The sequence below is a fragment of the Ambystoma mexicanum genome, chromosome 8 (genome assembly GCF_040938575.1).
Source record: "Ambystoma mexicanum isolate Mex_15411 chromosome 8, UKY_AmexF1_1, whole genome shotgun sequence".
In the NCBI taxonomy this organism is placed as follows: domain Eukaryota; kingdom Metazoa; phylum Chordata; class Amphibia; order Caudata; family Ambystomatidae; genus Ambystoma; species Ambystoma mexicanum.
The window spans coordinates 542,103,128-542,121,996 of record NC_090929.1 but is presented as its reverse complement, the minus strand read 5'-3'; the positions used below and the strand labels follow the sequence as shown (position 1 = coordinate 542,121,996).

At 44.8% G+C, this 18,869-nt stretch overlaps 1 protein-coding gene across 1 annotated transcript in view; it reads left to right on the top strand.

Moving 5' to 3' along the window:
- The window catches only part of CEP104 (centrosomal protein 104), an 846,942-nt gene that overhangs the window by 617,586 nt on the left and 210,487 nt on the right, over window positions 1-18,869 (top strand). Inside the window, exon 16 of the mRNA XM_069610252.1 lies at window positions 15,482-15,515. Within this exon, the coding sequence (XP_069466353.1) occupies window positions 15,482-15,515 (34 nt within the window). The remainder of the gene's footprint in view (window positions 1-15,481; window positions 15,516-18,869) is intronic.

Genomic DNA, 18,869 nt, shown 5'->3' with positions numbered 1-18,869 from the left:
AACATAAAAACTAAGAGTCTCTGAAGGAACTACATTTCCCAGGGAGCTTAGCTCTAGTTCATTTAGAGGCCACCAACACGTGACCTAGTCCACCAATAGTAGTTCAGATCCCCTCCATAAACAGTCCTAAACATGGTCACTTCCTCTTTCTTTGCTGTTCACAGCAAGAGATAAGTACTTCATGTTTAGCACTGCTTACGACATGATTTCATAATTTAAAGATAACGTTATATTTTTTTCATAATATTATATTTACTGCATTGTTATCAAAACAGCGCTGCTTATACGAATTTACTTTAAATTTCGTACTGTTATTCATTGTTGTTGCGCTCCGACGCCAGTTGCCTTCCACTGGCCTCGGATACTGTGTAATGCGAAGCTCTGCTTCACGCGGTCACAGCTCATCAGCTGTTTTTTGATCTGCTCGTAGAGCGGATCCCTCGGTGGACTCGCACCGGCTTCCGCGTATCTTTGTTGCGCTCCTTGAGCACTGGGGGGCCGGCGCGGCCTAGCCGGAACACGCACTGCCGCCTGCAGACCACCAGGGGAGCTCCTGCTCTCCTTGGTCCTTTCCTCAACATTCCGGCGCTCGAGTGCGCATGACCGTTAATAGTATAACGGTTCTTGCAGCTCGAGCACCGGAATCCCTCTTCATGCAGTAACCAATTTTTCTTCATTGCGATTTTCACTGTGGATTGACAAATGAACCCACGCGAGTGAACAGATATATATTTAAAAACTACATTTGCATATTTAAAAAAAAAGAGGAAAAAGAAATCTCCTGTTCAGCATACTAAGAATAATAACAAGCTGAACTGAACTAAGATTACTGGGCAGTGAGAGAAGGCGTTCAGAAGCCCAGAAAAGAAAAAAAAAAAAGTGAGTAAGGGGCATTTATTTTATCATGGCAGAGCAGTACTCGCCTCAATCAGATCAGGCTTCTTGGTCTGAGGCTGAGGGAGATCACTGCTATAGATGAAGTGGCAATGGCTAATAGCTTACAAAAAGTTCTGGGATCCTCAGTGGAGACCAGTATTAAGAAAGCTGTAACAGATATGCTCATTCCCATACAAAACCGCCTTGGCACTATGGAGGAGCATTTAAGAGGGACCTCCCCTCCCGGGAGGAAGAGAACACAGAAAAGGAAGCACCTTACTGAAGGGGGATGTACACCAGCTCGCAAGAGCTCGACGACCCCCTCTACCTCCCCCGAGCCAGCCAACTAATGCCACAGCTGCCGTAACGGACGCCTTCTCAAGGCTGTAACAAGCCCTCATGAATAGGAAGGTAACCCCTTCCCATCAACCGTCTTACCCTGAGGAAGAAATCAGGGGAGATAGACCCTCAAGCCCGGAGGGATATGGACAGGGCACGGAAGAAGATCATAATAGGTGAGTCTGCGATGCTGATCTTTCCCACTCCTCTTCAGAAGAGGAATTTTACTAGAGGATTCAAAACCCTCTGGGTCAGGGATTGCGGCAGACCCCATCCCTAAAGACACAACCGGGAACAAACCTCCTACAGAAGGTATGTTTACCCCGGATGACTTAATACACCCCAGGTCCACCGACTGGGAACCATCTTCCAAGGCATTGAATTACATCCACCTTAGGCTGCGCAAGCCACTTGACAAGGAAGTCAGGGCCAGACTTCACGCTGAATGTCCACGACCAGACATTGTGGATAAAGTAGCTCTGACTCCGGAGCTTGATTCTAAAATGATTACCTTTCTAGGTAAAAACGTCAAAGACCCTAGGAAGGGTATTGATCGCGCCTGGAAGTCCTGCCAGGACAAAGTACTGGACGTAGCAGGTCCACTAGCAAAAATCTCAGATCTTGCAAATGCAGCCATCACCTCCTCGGAGCCCATCGACCCAGTAATACTGTCCGGTTGGGTCCAGAGGTCTATTTGCCTCTTGGGAAACGCCAGTTGCGCTATTTCGACAGAGCGACGGAAAGGCATTCTATACAAAATAGATGCCAAATTAACAGAACTGGCAGACACAGAATCCGGCCCAACTGCGCAAGGCCTGCTTTTCGGAGATCCTTTTATGAAGGAGATGACAAAATGTGTCGAGACATTCACAGCATTGGACAAAGCACAGGCTTCAATAAAAAGAGTATTTGCAACCAAGGTTTTCTCCAGGTCCGGACGAGGAAGAGGTTGCTCTTCCGGCCGTTACTTCTTCGACAAGAGACCTCAACAATCCAGAGGCCAGCATAATTCCTGGCAAGAACACTCGAACACATTCTTCCCCTCGAGGGGTCGTGGAAGAGGGCGTCCCTGGAGGAGAGCGGCTAGATACCCAGCCCAACAACAATCTACAGGTCAGTGTACTAATAGCAGCGCCAGCGCTACTAACACCTATAGGAGAGAGGTTAATGATGTTTGCAAATGCTTGGGATACCTTCTCGGGAGACGCCTGGGTAAGGGACACAGCTCGAGGTCTGCGCCTAGAGTTTTTCACGCAGCCCATTCAGACATGTCGCCCCACTCCCATAGTAATGTCTCAATCAGATCAAACCGCCTTAGACAGCGAAATACTCCGTCTTCATCAGAAGCAAGCAATTCGCCCCTGCTCAAGTCAGGGAGGCTTCTTCAGTCCCATATTTCCGGTACGCAGGAAGCAAAAAGTACGCCCAGTAATAAACCTCAGAGCGCTCAACGAATTCATCATTTACCGCCATTTCAAAATGGAAGCTATACACATGCTCAGAGATATTCTGAGACCGAACGACTGGCTTATGCGCCTAGACTTAAAAGACGCTTACCTCGCAGTGCCGATTTATCAAGCACACATCAGCTACCTCAGATTTTCTTGGAGAAATCGAGATTGGGAGTTCACAAGTCTCCCCTTCGGACTCTCTTCGTGGCCTTGGGTTTTCACCAAACTCTTAAGACCAGTAGTAGCTCAATTAAGAGAACAAGGTGTCCGTCTCATAATTTACCTAGACAACATTATTTTCATGGTCCACTCACAAGAGCTAGTTCAGAAACAAACCAAACTGGCAATAAACTTTCTACACAGCCTCGGTTTTCTCATAAACTGGGAAAAGTCAGTTCTACTTCCATCCAAAAATATGGAATTTCTGGGATTCATCGTGGACACACAGAATTCTCAACTTCGACTCCCATCAGCCAAGATTCACTCTACCAAAAGAGAGATATGCAGGCTCTTATAGGAGAACATGTTCTCTCTTCGAGAACTAGCAAGAGTGATAGGGCTACTTTCATCTTCCATTCAAGCAATATTTCCCGGCCCTCTTCACTACCGAGAACTGCAGAGACTAAAAGGCCAACACTTAAGGCGAAGCCTTTCTTATTCTCAACTCCTGACACTGTCTCCTCAAGCGAGGACAGAGCTCAACTGGTGGCTCACTCGCATGGAAGCCTGGAACGGCAGAGCCATCTTCGGCTCCGCTCCAGATATTATCATCGAGTCAGATTCCAGTCGCTCCGGTTGGGGAGCGAGATGCGGTTCTGTAGCCACGGGAGGGACTAGGTCCCCTCAAGAGCTGGATCTGCATATCAACTGTCTAGAGCTTCTTGCAGTTCCTTTGCAGTGCGCTCTTTTGCCAGAGACAGAGCGAGTTGCTGTATCTTACTAAAGATGGACAACATCTCAGCGGTAAGATACATCAACCATCTGGGCGGCACCAAGTCGAGACCCCTAGCAGAATTAGCCAAGGACTTCTGTCATTTCTGTGTGGATCATCAGATTTCAGTGACAGCGGAATACCTTCCCGGTCTCTCAAATGTAGTAGCGGACTGGTACTCTCGCCGCTCGACAGATTACAGCGATTGGAGGATCAACAGAGAGGTTTTCCTCCGCCTCCAGGATATCTGTGGTCCAATGTCCATAGACCTCTTCGCTTCCAGACTCAACTCCCAATTACCAACGTTCTACAGCTGGAGGCCGGACCCGGCAGCAGCCGCAACAGACACATTCCTGCAGTCATGGTCCCAGGGAATACTGTATGCCTTTCCTCCTTTCACTATGATAGCGAGGACCCTGGCAAAGGCCCGTCAGGAGCATGCAGATCTGATCCTTATAGCGCCGGTCTGGACATCTCCGACCTGGTATCCAGTTCTTTTGGAACTTTCTTCGGATTCTCCAATCCTACTACCCCAGTTTCCGGATCTGCTACTAGATCCATCAGGTCAGCGTCATCCTCTCCTCCGCGGATCTCTGACCCCAGCGGCCTGGGGGATTTCAGGTCAAGATGGAGAGTCCCAGGCATGTCTCACAAAGCGATCAATCTCATCGAGGAGAGCTGGGCTCCTACTACCCTTAAGAGATATTCCAACTCTTGGAGCATCTGGAGCTCCTGATGCCGAGAGAAAGGATTACATCCAATTTCAGCACCTGTAGAAGAGATTTTGAATTTTCTGGCATCCCTAGCGTAAATATGGCTTGCCTACAGGACTGTGAACGCCTACTGTTCAGCAATTTCCGCAGGTCATGACCTTATCCAAGGAGTACCAGCAGGAGAACACCACCTCGTCTGCAGGTTGCTCAAGTGTGTGAGGCTTACCGTCCGACCTCCAGCTCACTATGACAAGCTTTGGGACGTTAATAAAGTACTGAACCTTTTTTTGTCATGGCCTCGTAATGAAGAACTATCACGTACGGCCCTATCCGGCAAACTCACTACTCTACTCTGCTTGGTATCCTGCAGGAGAGTCTCTGACATCAGAGCTCTAGATTTAGCAGGCAGAGCCTTTTCTCCGGATAGCATTGTATTCCATATTCATAGAAGACCGAAGTGCAATTCCAGGGTGATTTCTTATCCCGCCTTTAGAGATCAACCTAAGCTTTGCTTGGTTAAATGCTTGAAAGTCTACGAAGAAAAGACAGCTTCGCTCAGGACCTCCCCTAACGGGCAGCTTCTGATAGCTCTGCGTAAACCTCACTAAGCGGTATCAGCGCCGACCTTAGCACGCTGGGTGCGCTGGACACTAGCTCAAGCAGGGATCAACACCCAGCAGTTCGGAGCCCGCTCCGTTAGAAGAGCTATGGCCTCCAAAGCTTTTCAGGCAGGAGTTTGCCTAGAAGACATCATGAGGATGGCAGACTGGGCAAGTGAATCAGTATTCAAACAATTCTACCTGAAACCGGTGGATCAGCCTGTATCCATTGTGGTGAGTAAGCTTTAAACAAGCATAATGGGAGCCTCCGGTCTTGACATAGAATAAAGATTTTCCATAATAACTTACTAGAAAGTCTTAATTCTATTAAAGACACGGAGGCGAGCATTATCCCACCCGGCGAGAAAATAACAGCTTGTTACTTGATGTTGATTAAAGACTTAATGTAAAGATTAATGTTTTGGAATTTATATGTATTCTAGCAGAATAACTCCATGAATTTCTCTCCCACCTTGATAAGGGATCTAGGGTTGTCATATACAGGAAACTAATTTTCCTTTTTTCTTTGACAGCGCCTACAGACAAGCCTGCCTGATCACGGGCCGACACAGGTTCTTCTACAAGTTGACTACAGTTATCTTCTACTATGGACAGCCAAGTTCGCAGCCTCGAAAGAGGAAGTGACATCAGGTTTAGGACTGTTTATGGAGGGGATCTGAACTACTATTGGTGGACTAGGTCACGTGTTGGTGGCCTCTAAATGAACTGGAGCTAAGCTCCCTGGGAAATGTAGTTCGTTCAGAGACTCTTAGTTTTTATGTTATGATGTTATGGTTATATTACTATGCTTATTATATATTTAGTGCACCTGTTTTTTCTGCACTTTACTCATGGCACATTTGGGTGCACAAATATCTTGCTGCTGAGCTTTTTCTTTATTGTTGAATAAAATAAAGAGAAGCATAATGCTCGCCTCCGTGTCTTTAATAGAATTAAGACTTTCTAGTAAGTCATTATGGAAAATCTTTATTCCCATGTGCTATTTACTTTTGCTGCATGTAAGAGATGCCTTATTTGTACCCTGCCATTCCCATGTGCTAGTTACTTTGGCTGCATTTAAGAGATGCATTATTCGTATCCTGCCATTCCCACATGCTAGTTACTTTTTCTGCATGTAAGAGATTCCTTATTCATATCATGCCATTCCCATGTGCTAGTTACTTTTGCTGCATGCATGTTATACCATTTTCGTTTCTTAACATTTTACTGTACCTGCACTATGCCATGCTAAAGATGCACCTTGCTAATCTTATTTGCCAGCCATTATTATTGCCCCTATGAAATACTATATCGTATTTTGACTAATTTTTCTGCCAATTACGGCTACTGCCCGTGATGAATTGCTAAACTAATTCTAGTCTCCCTGTCAGGAACATACTTTCGGCTAAGTCATGCACTTCCACATGATAACTATTCTAGGCATGCTGCTACTAACCAGCTCCATTAACAGACTAACCCGATCTCCTCATACTACCGACTCTATAGCCAACCTCCAGACACAAAGTTCTGGGGTCTCAGCCAATGCTACTATGGTCATGCACCATAAACGCTGACTCTGTCCATGACTGTACCACTACCTCAGTCTGAACTCATAAGACCATCCGCATTCGGTTTCATGTCATTTCATCGTGGGATGTTTTTTCGCTGGGTTTTTTACCACACATTTTCTTATCAAAAAAACCCATCAAATTTTTTTTACATTTATTTTTGGGGGCCCCCCCCCCAACCGCCCATTCCCTTTCCGTTTATATCTAATACCAAAAACCCACATCCCATATATATAATTTTTTAATTCCCCCAACCCCCTAAAACATTTGCAGTAAAAAACCCAGGGAAAAAACATCCCGCGATGAAAGGCCATTGTACCCCACATTCTTGCCATCCCTACAACCAATCATTGCTAATCCAACTCCCATCAGCAGAACAACCGCCAGTGCCACCTGCCCACTCGCTCCAGCTCAATGGATACAACGATATGCCACTAGGCCAACTCTTATCCAACCCTGTTCTATGAACTTTAGAAATCATAGGCTTGGATCCAGAGTGAACAAGAACTAGCAACCTTCAACTAACAATAGTGACAAACTGAAAACCCAAACCTCATCCAAGAAGAGTGTTCAACACAATCTTAATCACATTGCCCATAACTTAACGGGACGGAAAACCTTACTCAACCCTTCTATCCTACCTGACAATAACACACACCATATCAAAGGCGCTAATCTATGCCAGATCTATGATAGCTCATGCATTAGATATCGCTGACCTTATTGTCTCTAACCAATTAGATTTTCTAGCTATAACAGGGACTTGGCTTCGTGTAGCAGCAGGACCAACTCTCTCACTCGCTATACCAGAAAATTATACTATACTGAGGGTAGATAGAGAATCATCTAGAGGAGGTGGCATTGCCTTCATTGCTAAAGCCAAATTGGGTTTAGGGGTCTTCACACAACTCCCATTCCCTTCTGGAGAACTCTTGACTGTCAAAATGCCACTCTCAGCATCTCGCACTATATAACTATGCACCTCATATATAGACCTCCTGGCCCCATTTTAACGTTTGAGGAAGATATCACATATCTACTTACCACAAACACGAAAGCTAGCTCTCAAATTATATTACATGCCAACACACACTAAAGGTAGAACTTTAGACTTATTTGCAGACTTCAACTGCGAGACTACTATAACTTCCAATGAACCAGGTTCCTGAAACGATCATCACTTTATCTCCTTCACTCTACAAAACAGTTTACAATCCATCTTGACGAACCTTCAGACCCCTCCAGCACTCGCGAGAAACAAGTGTAATATAACAACGGAAACCCTACTACTGCTACTCCATCCTATCACCAGTCCCATAGCCATCAGTTCAGACCTTGGAGCTCTGGTTGATTTATGTAACGCAACGGTCAAACACGCCATTGACAAAATAGCACCTTAAAAAAAAAAACAAGCTCACCTCAACTCCTGGTTCTCCCAGAATCTTAAAGCCTTAAGAAATGAAAAAAGGAGCGTAGAATCATTATGGAAAAACAACCCTACGCCCTGGAACAAGGATAAACTCTTGAACATTGCCTCAAGATATAAATCTGAGATCATCCAAACCAAAAAAGACACTTACAATGACATGATTAACAAAGCTAATTCAAGCACAAGAGAATTGTTAGTCATTCTAAGAGAACTAGAGTTCCCTACTCCTCCGACCGATACTTGCATCAAGGACAAGACTTGGTGTACAAATATTCAAACTGCGCTCGCTAACAAAAACTCTTTGCTACAAGAAAACATTTAAGCCAAAAAACGAAATCTCACTGGAGACCTACTGTTGCAGGAGTTGCAGACAATTCCAACTAAAACATGCCATCGGTTTAAATTTGCCCCGGTTTCTACACAGGAAGTAGGTTCTCTCTAGGCTGGACTACTGTAACAGCCTCTATCTTAATCTGCCTGCCTCCACTCTCCGCCCTCTGCAACTTATCCAGAACAGAACTGCGAGACTTGTCCTTGGCCTCAAGCCCAGGGACCGTATCTCTCCAGGACTGAAATCTCTTCACTGGCTCCCAGTGGCTGCGAGGATTAAGTTCAAAACCCTCTGCATTGTCCACAAGGCCTTCTGGGGCCTGGGGCCTAAATACCTTCAACTCTCTCTTCCTAAATATCTTCCTTCACGAGCCCTTCGCTCATCCGTCTCCAACTCCCTCATGGTCAGCCGCTTCTCGAAGCAACGAGCTGGGGGTAGATCTCTCTCCGCAGCAGGGGCCTCCCTCTGGAACAGCCTTCCTGCCTCCCTGAAACTTGAGGAGAACCATCTCCGGTTCCGGAAGTACCTCAAAACCTTCCTCTTCGCTTCTGCCTTCTCTCTCCCTCTCCCCTGCTAAACCTGCTTAACTCCCCACTGAATTCTGCACTAAACCTGCATCTGGGCCACTCTCAGCGACCTCGGTCCAGGGCCCAGCCACTCTCCACTTGCACTGCCTCCCTGGCTCCCCCTGCACTGTGGGACTGTCACTGTATCCCTACAGCCCCCCTTCCCAGCACTTGCTCTGCACTTACCTCGCACTTGCCACCAGCTGGCCCTTTTTATTTATTATTTATTATTTATTATTTTATTACGCTACTTACCTTGTACTGCACTTCCCCCCCACCTCCTCCCCTTGCACTTTCTCCTTTTCCCCTTACCTCTGCACTTGCGCGATCTGAATGACACCTGGCCTAGTAGGATCGTTTGTCTGTCTACCCCTTGTTTCCCTCCCTCCCTGCCTCGTCGCGCCTTGAAACACTTGTGTATAGGCGCGTTACAAATACCATATCATATCATATCATATCCTTTAAACCTTCTAAATGTCAGGGGGACATGTGCCTGGCAACTATTATTAAAAAAGCAGCTGGGGATCTAGCCCCATTCATCACTACATTAATCAACGCCTCCATTGACTCTTGCACTGTCCTGACCAACCTAAAGGATGCATGGGTCCTCCCTCTCCTAAAAATAAATCAAATCTTGACCCCAATATTCCCACCAATTACAGACCATTAACGACCGTCCCATTTCTACAGAAAATCCCAGACAAGGTGGCCTACCTACAGATAGAGGGCTACCTGGAGGCGAACAACCTTCTAGGACTTCGTCAGTCAGGCTTTAGACCTAAAAATGGCACAAAATTGGCTTCAATCGACTTAAAAGATTAAATGGACGAGATGAAGGACAATGGGAAACTGGATCTCCTACTGGACCTCTCGGCCGCATTTGATTTAGTTAACCATAAAGTGTTTTGTGATCATCTGACCTCAGCTGCCCACTTTTCCACAGAAGCCACTGCCTGGGTACAATACTTCCTGGACAATCGATCCATGAGTCTGTTAGGCAGGATTGTATGCAGTCCCCATAGGGTGCACTACAACAACCCTGACCTCCTGGCAGTAGTAACCCAACATTTAGTATGAGTCTGTACTGCACAAGTTGGTAGTGTGGACAAGTAGCCAGTCTTATCTCAAGAGGGGTCAATGTGAGCTGTTGGGGAGTTACACAGGGGTTCACAGTGACAGGTATCCAAGCAAACACTTACACACAGGGTTTCTTGATAAACAATTGTTAATTTATTTACCAGTCAGTTAATATAAGCCTTCTTTAGAAGGGAGCATTGTAAAACACCGCACAAATATACTTCAGAACTACACAATCTCTTAGTTCAGAATCAGTAAATACTCATTTGGACTAGCATACAGCAGAGACCTACACCCACAGGTGACTTCAATTGCTAGGGTGCTGTTGACATTAATGTATTAATGTTGGCATTCAGAATTAGTTAGGAGCAAGTAAAAAGGAAAAAGTTATCAGAGCAAACCAGTTACCACAAATATTTCTTGAGCAGGCAAATACTTTCAGATCCCTCAATAAGAGTTATTCAGTAAAAACAGGCTAAGCCAAAGTCAATAGGCAATAATCTAGATAGGCTGAAGCACTTCTTTGAAGGTAAGTAAAAACGTATTTCCACAATGTTTCAGAAGTCGTTGAAGAAAAAGATGAATCAATGTAGGGCCACAAGCTGTTTAGACCTGTAAGAATAGAAGATGCAAGCAACTCTACAGCAAGAGGTAAGTTCTCTTAGACTTTGTACAGTACCTTTAAAATGAAGAAAAGATGCAGCAGATGACTCCTGTTCCTGTGCAGCTCTGCAGATCTCACTGTACCTGGGCCTCAGTCGTGGGGACAAGAGGGAGGAAGTCGGGGGACTCCTGCACTGCACTGGGACGGTCAAAACTCGCAACCGGCAAACCTCAGTTTCAGTGACTGTTCAGTGTTTCAGCTTCTTGCGTCTACTGCAAATAGCAACACAGCGGTTCCTGGCTGTCGAGATGGACTTTCCTTGCTTCTGGGGTCCCGCACTCTGTTGAGGGAGCTCAGGCTCGGTCAGTCCTGCTTCCTGGTAGTCCGGAGGATCTTCCTAGAGCTCTTGGCCAACTTAAAAGCAACGCACACAAACTGGTGTTCCTCTCACTGGCTCTACGCTTTCCAGCAGCAACTCTGTGGAAATTCAACCAGCTCTGAGGTGGATGTCCAGGTGGCTTACTTTGGAGTTCATTGGTCCCACCAACTCAAATGTAGAAGTCGTCCTTGCAGGGGCTTCTCTGTTGATGCGAACCTGGCGTTTCGGCACTGCAGCAGGGCTTCACCGGGCAAACCAACTGTCCAGGAGTTGCAGCAGGCGTCCTCTTCAAGTTCTTCTTTGGTTCCTTTGTCCAGTGGTCGATTCTGCATTCCAAGCCAAAAGACTCACCTTTTATACAGTTCTTTCCCTTTCATTCCAGCCTAGCTGTCACTCACCCAGCAGGGTGGCTGTCCTTGCCAGACAGTCAGCCAGCCAATCATCACAGAGTGCATTTGGGTCTCCTCAGAGACTAAGCACAGGGAGTTTGGGGCACCTCCCTCACTTCCTACCTACCCCAGACACCCTGGAGCCAGAAAGCGGATAGTATCACCAGGGAATTCCTCTGAATGGGGGAAAAGGAATAGGATTGTGCTGAGCACATTACATGGGGACTATGCCCAGGTCGGAATCAGGGGGCCTAACCTTGAGCTGTACTACATATCTGGACAACTCCAGTTCATTGTGGGTTGGTTAGCGGATGAGGCCATGCTATACACTCAATTAAACACATGGGTAGAACCACTCTACTTAACGGAAAGGAGCCCACTGCACTAGCCACACTTGATCACTCTCGGCAAGAAAATGTGGAAGAGGGCATAGAAACACATAAGTACTGAGAACCCATGCTACCAGAATATCCCAATAGTGGGCGAACACCGGGAAAAGCTAAAGACATTTGGAAAACACTGGGAACCTAAGGGGGGTAGCCACGGTCGGAGACCTGACACAGAAAGGGTGGTTAATGGACTTTGAGACGCTGACCCGAGAAGGGTGGATCCCAGCGGGGCAGTTTCTGTTACATGTGCACATGACCCAGAACATGCTCAGAAAAATGGCCAGAGGTGCGCAATGGGATGGAAGATTATACCACATTAGAGATCCTATCTGATATGTCTGAGGGAGGCGATGTAATCTCTTGAACATATGAACTGCTGTTGAGACGGCAAGAGCCCGCCAATTTGAGAGCACATGGAAAATGGGATATAGAGCTGGGGAGAGAGCTCACTGAAGCAGAATGGACCAGGGCATTACTCTACACAAAGCAGGGCTGGAGAAATACTAGGTTCAAACCCACGCAACTGTATCTAACGCACCGAACATACATGACTCCACATAGGATTTTGTTGCTCCCAAGAGCAGGGAGACAGGGTTGTCCTAGGTGTGATGAGGAGAGGGCAGGATTGTTATACAAGTTTTGGACCTGCCCGATGATCAAAATAATCTCGGGTCATCATTTGCGGATTGAGTGGCAAGAGGGGAAATCAAGATGCGCGAGTAGCCACCGGAGGCCTGCCTGCTGGGCATGTTCCCTCGAAACCACAAGGGCAGTGCCTTCCTAACAAAAATTAAAGGAGACCTGAAGAGATGGGCACTGGCAGAGAGCAAGGCGTAGAGGCCCGAGAGAAACAAGCGATGTGGAATCCTGGAATGTGCTCACACAATGTTTGACTCCAACCCAGAGGTAGAGTGTATGAGTCAGGGGGTTGAGCCCCAGAACACTTAATGAGACATGGGTGTTACGATACAAGGGGTTGGTAGACTTGAAGGGGCAATGCAATGCAGGTGTATAACCACACAAACTGTAAGAGACTTGGACAGATCCTGAGCGAGAATAACCCCTCCTCAGGTCCTACATTGGTCACCCTGCCTGTAACACCACATAAACAAGACTGTGGGAAATGCAGGAAACTGAATGTCTACAGAACGTATACGCTCCTGTCAGATTCTGCAGAAAAGAACATTGACCCAGTCGCTCCTGTGATTCTCCCTGGGATAGAAAATGCGGGAGGGGGGGCGAGAGGAGGGAGGAGGGATTGTTGAATGTATGTTTTGTTAAAGGCGTAAAACCAATAAAACAAATTCAAATAAAAAAGTTTAAAAAATGCATGCCAAAGCATTGGCATCAAAGCTATGTTGGCCAGTCTCCTTGGAATACACTGGCAAACAAAGCATGAGCGGCTACTTTTCTACCCTCAAGAACCCATTGCTGAGGTCTGGCTTGGGGGTTATGCTCACTCCTGCCATACCTATTTTGGAGATGTTTTGCTCTCTAGAGTCCAGGTTCTTATACCTTCATGTGAAATGCAGCCTCTTCTTAAAATAGTATTTGTTGGTCACAAGGCCCTTGTTTGACCGCGAGCTGCGGACTAACATCTGGTTGCCACAATTTACAGAAAGACTGCCCGATTTCAATTATGCAATGTAGAAGAAGGGGTAGGAAGTTACACTCAAATGAAAATACATGAAGGCAGTTTGGAGAGGAGTATTTTAGCCTCATTCTCAAGCCTGCCTAATGTGCACCTGCCAGAACATTCTTAGTCATTAAATGTTTTTGTTTGTTTGGGTGAAGCACGCTGTCCACAGTCTACATCCTTTACATTTCGTATCGCTGATGGTATTTTATTGTATTTATTGAACATTAAGAATGTTGCTTCTAACAGAAAAGACTTGCATAGAAAGGTGGCAATGCAGATAAGAAAGGTAGTCCCTTCTGCCTAGGAAGGAATACAGATAAGAGTCAGTCCCTGTGTATGGTGCCATTACAATAGAGGGTTGGCTGTCTGATTGGGCGAAAGAACAGTTCATTCAAAATAATGAAATTCATTTGTGTGCTCATGGTTGTGGCATGCTCTGTGCCCTTGTATTTTTGGGTGGCCTACTGTCCCATGGATTTGCTGGACTGTCACGATATCCGGGGCTGTGTCCCACATCCCGCACATAGCCTGTCTGGGGTGGGGTAACAGTCCATACTTTCATCTCCAGTTGGATAAACTGTCCAACGCCTTCACAGCTCCAGGCTTTTAACGTTTTTGTGTGATATTTCAAAGAGCTGGGCAGCACATCAGCTTCCTGTGAGGGCTATGCTTTGTGTAAATAAAGCATTACAATATAAGAAATTAAAGGTTAATAGCCCACACACAGGGGATGCCTGAGGAAGGACTATTGTCGCTTAAATAGGTGGGAATGATAGGTAACATAAATGAGAGTGGAGCATAATTCTGCATTCTGTGTAGAATAATGACTCAAGCAGGATCCCACATATTGCTTTCCATTTTCTTTCCCTGCTAACACAGTTTTAAAACCTAAACCAGATTGTTTAGGCTCCAATACCTTTGCAGGCTGCTACTACTGTAAATTTGCATTCATGATGGGAAAAATAAAGCTATATTCATTCTGTTTGCTCAACATGTTTCTATAAAAATGTATGTCAGTTTAGTTTATTTTCAAGGCATTACTAAAAAAAACAAATTATTATCTAAACTCTTGAAACCCCAACCTGAATAAATGCTTATATAAACTATAGCTGGGAAGAAATGTGGTGACATACTTAAATCTCAAGACTGATCCCAAATCCTGGTTTCACTAATTAATCAAAAGTATGATCCCTTGCAAATCCTTTAATCTCCTTGTCCCTGATCTACCAAAACTGAGAGTCCCTGGAAGTGATTTAGTTTGCCGCTTTTGCTTTTAAAACATCCTCATGGTTTATTAAATCATAGCGCTGTTACACATTATAGGCATCCAATCATGCCCTAGAGTCTCAAAGACTCATGCTACTTCTTGTAATGTCATTTTCCATGATGTTCCTTCTGGTGATGTCAGTACATATCCACATTAGGGGATCTGCATGTCTCTTATCGCATATGGCCTCGGAAATCCCAAGACAAACCTTGAAGAGAAATATAACTGGTCAGTGCCGTATATGAATAACAGTACTGCAATGTTATTTTTTGTGCTGCGTTTGTGTTAAATGCCTTTTGACACCGTAGTTACCATAAAAGTGAGGAAAAAAGGCGCATGAATGACGCTGTATGAAACCGCGCGTTGTCGCAATGCTTTGGATGGCCACCGCGTCTAATGTGTCCTGCAAAACTATTTTGTAAAGTTAGTCACCCTATCTGAATTGAGCTTTTGTACAGATGGCGGATCTCTTTTGCAGTCCAGCCTTCTGCAAGAATATAAGTATTTGGATTTGGCTTTCAGAGCTGGCAGGACCAAATGTTATTCTGAGATGAGATGGGTCATGTAGAAGCCCACATAGATGCCATCAACAACCTGCAGCAGAGGCGACTACTGAAAAGGCTCATATGGGCAACATGATCTCTAGGTGCTAAAATGCTGAATGTGTCGCCAGTACTGCGTTCTAATGCCTACTTCCCGGCTGCTGTGATCTGTTTCACCAGCCATCAGCTCCTGGCTAACTAAGGTAGAAATTGGTGTATTATGACAATTAAATAATACAATTAATGTAATCTATGGCAAAAAGAAACACCTAGTTTTCCTTTACGTGTGGACGATTTGTAAAGTCTTCCCAGTTAAGTCTTCTAATTCTAACTGAATGCAGATGCTCTACACTGATCACCAGTTAAATGTTATTTTCATTTTTGTTTTTTAGGAAAAAGAAGCAGATATGCCTAAATCGAAAGTTGGTAGGTAGCTCGCTTCTACTGTGTTTATGATCGTGTAATCCCCTACATTTATCTGTTGATTTTAAAATGAAATTTGGTGCCCGTCTTTTCAGTGCTCGAAGCTGAGGTCAATTAAACATGTGTGGGCACAACACTGTGCAGAAAGCCCCTTCTGGTGGTGGCTAGCTTTCTTACTTGCCGAGGGTGGTGAATGTGATGGAGGAGCAGGGGGACGGCTCTCAAACCTCTGCAGTGACCTACCCTGTAGCACCTACTAACGTCCTCTTCTTGTCCGGTGTGAATGGTACCCGGTCTGTGGCTGGCACAAATACAAAATAACACACCCTCTTGGCATTTGACACTTATTTTATATTAAGGACCAATTACACACGTGATCGAGTACCAATTTGTGTTGCAAAATTATTTATTCATACATAAAATTACATCTTTTTCTAAACACATTTCATCTAAATTGTACACATAATCAGCCTTGATTATTAATCTGTGAATACAAATGCATAATCCTGTAAACCTAAAATCAATCAGTCAAACCACACCATTCATTCTCTCTCTACTTCATTCATATTATACCTTCAAACATCTAAAAAAAAAAAAAAAGGTCAGTGATTCGGCCTGAAGTGCAAAGTACTATCCAAAACATTAATGCGCCATTCTTTTCTTAATGGCATGTATGCTTCCAGGTTTTGGTACGAAAATAAGCTTTATTCCGTTGAAGAAACTGTTGCACATTTGAGTCCGCAAGGAGTTTCAAAATTGTTGACTCGAGTTTCGGCTGGCTAATCTATCTACATTACATAAACCAGCCATCTTCAGGACATCTAACTTCGGTCTGCAGGGATGCTTTCCAATCCTTAAAACAAACAACAACATTTTCACCTTAAAAGCTGTATGTAACCATTTTGACTTATTAATATAATCCCAAATTCTTTTCTATGTTGCTCATTACAACCTAGATTCCATGTGGCTGAGCCACTTCTGCACCCAATCACCTCTCATCTCCTTATCCAATAACTCACAAGCTACCCATGACATCAGGGTCTTAGAAGGCAACCTGGTGGGACCATGCAGCTAGCTGTGCCCCCCGACCAAACTCATTGCCTGATACCCTTGTAACTAAGACGCCTGTAAAAAGTCACAAATGTAACCTTACAGGTGTCTGTGGCACAGAGAAGTATCACCACATATAAAGATATTGTCATCCCTTTGGGTTACTTCAATTGTGGCCGAGCGGGTCTGCACCAATCCTGTAAACAAGCACAACCATATTGCTCAAACAAATTCGTCTGGGTGGATCACCAGTGATATACCCCCCCCTTCGACAGTCTGTTGACAGACTTTTTTCCTTTGCCCACATGCATGGATATAATGACTTCCATGTCTGAATCAAAACAGGGCTCTCATTTACGGCGATCAAAGACTGCGAGTTGTGCCGCAGCCTGTGACTGGCAATACTGCCTTTTACCTAGTCTGTAAATGAAGCATGAGCAGTGTAGAATTGGGCCAGAACAGAGCTCTTGCAATGTTTGTCATGCTGGAGTGCTGCTCTTTTCCGAGGCTGGAGGGCTAGCCCAAGAAACACCCACATTTGTTCTTCAGCCGAGCTCTCATGCACGATCATCCAGTGCTTCAGAAGAGACTACATGGGAAACTGAATGCAGAAACAGCCAAAACCTCACAGCAGCCGTCCAAATTATTATATATGTCTTGCAATTTACAGACCTTTTTTGTCGGTGTGAGTATTGTGACCAGTGAAAAAAGCAGAGTCCAACTTCCATTATTTTCTCAAAAGGTTGTCTTGCTGGATCACTATCAGACATGTTTTAAATTTAAAATTGTGGGCATTCCTCTGTTCCCATAATGCTCTTTGCTTGTATGCAAATCTCCAGGCTTGGGTTGTATGGCCTGACCTGGGGCCACGCCCCTCGATCTGCCCCTGTTCCCCAAGTATTTATTTCCCATTTTCAGCACTGAGCATAAGAGGACAGCTTGCCCTCCACCTTCCCTTGGTTCTATAGTGCAAAATAACTAGACTTTTCAAAGCAGTCTGACTTTTTCCCAGCTACAAACTTCCTCAAGAAGGACCTGTGGCTGGAGATAGTGTCCCGGCTGCTCACTCTTGGGCTTACTGAGGGGCATTGTTTTCACACTTGCCTGTGTTGCAGTGCTCTGCTAAAGGGCAGCAGTTTAATGTAATGGCTGCATGCAACCGCTTCGCATTTTGGACCATTGCTTAAAAGACCTACTCGCCTTCACAGCTTTCATGACCGGGAACACAATGCAAATTACAAAAGGCACCTTAAGAACTTTTCAATTGCGTGGTAAAGCATTTTTTTTGTTAGCAGCGACCTTCTTAGATATTAGTTTTTATTAGTCAGTTAGTAGTGATCAGTCATTTCCAAATGAAAGACCTCCCACACACCTCCAGTTACCTATTAAATCTTTTCCAGCTACCAAGACAATTTAATTGAGTAACATAATGGCACACATATATCTCCACACATATAAGTGGACACTGTTTAGACCCTAGATTTTTTAGAGAGCTCAACCTGCAGGGTGTGGATATTGAACGGGTGAGTTGGTCAGACCATTTCATGGTTCGTTTTACATGGACAAAGGAGTTGAATATAGCTAGAAACAAATTAACATCTATCTCAGAACCTCGATGACGAAAGAAAGATTTGGATCGTATTTCTGACACCGATCTTCTGAGTCGCATATCTACGACATATGATGCTACAGGTGGTGTGGATGTTTACACAACTCTGATGAGACAATTACAAGTGAATTGTGATACATTTTGCACCAGTAAAAAACACCAAAATTACATCTAGGAAAAGAAATCAGTGGTTCAATGACAAATTAAAGCGCTGTCAGACCCTATATTGGAAAACTGAAAAAAGTGGTGCATGAGTAGAGCCACTGCAGACCACATAATAGCTAAATCTGCCCAAAAAATGTATAAGGATGAGATTGCGCAGGCAAAAGCACTGAGCCTACAAAAACAAATACATTCGGCAGCAAATAGACCTAAGGAACTATTTATGGTTATGAATTTTTCAAACCCTGATTGTATGAACACCTGCCTGCCACGAAGTCAGAAGATGGCTAATGATTTTAAAACCTTCTTTTTTAATAAAATTGACCAGATCAGAATGAATATCGATGCTCAAACGATTGATTCCCTTCTCAACTGAGTCGGATCTTGCAGTAGAAAAAAACCCACACCTACCCGAGTTTAATTTCTCAACAGTGGGAAAAGAAACAATCGAAAAATTACTCTCTCACCTCAAACCTACTAATTTCAGGTACGATCCAATTCCAGCATGTCTGGCAAAACAACATGCGCAGGCACTG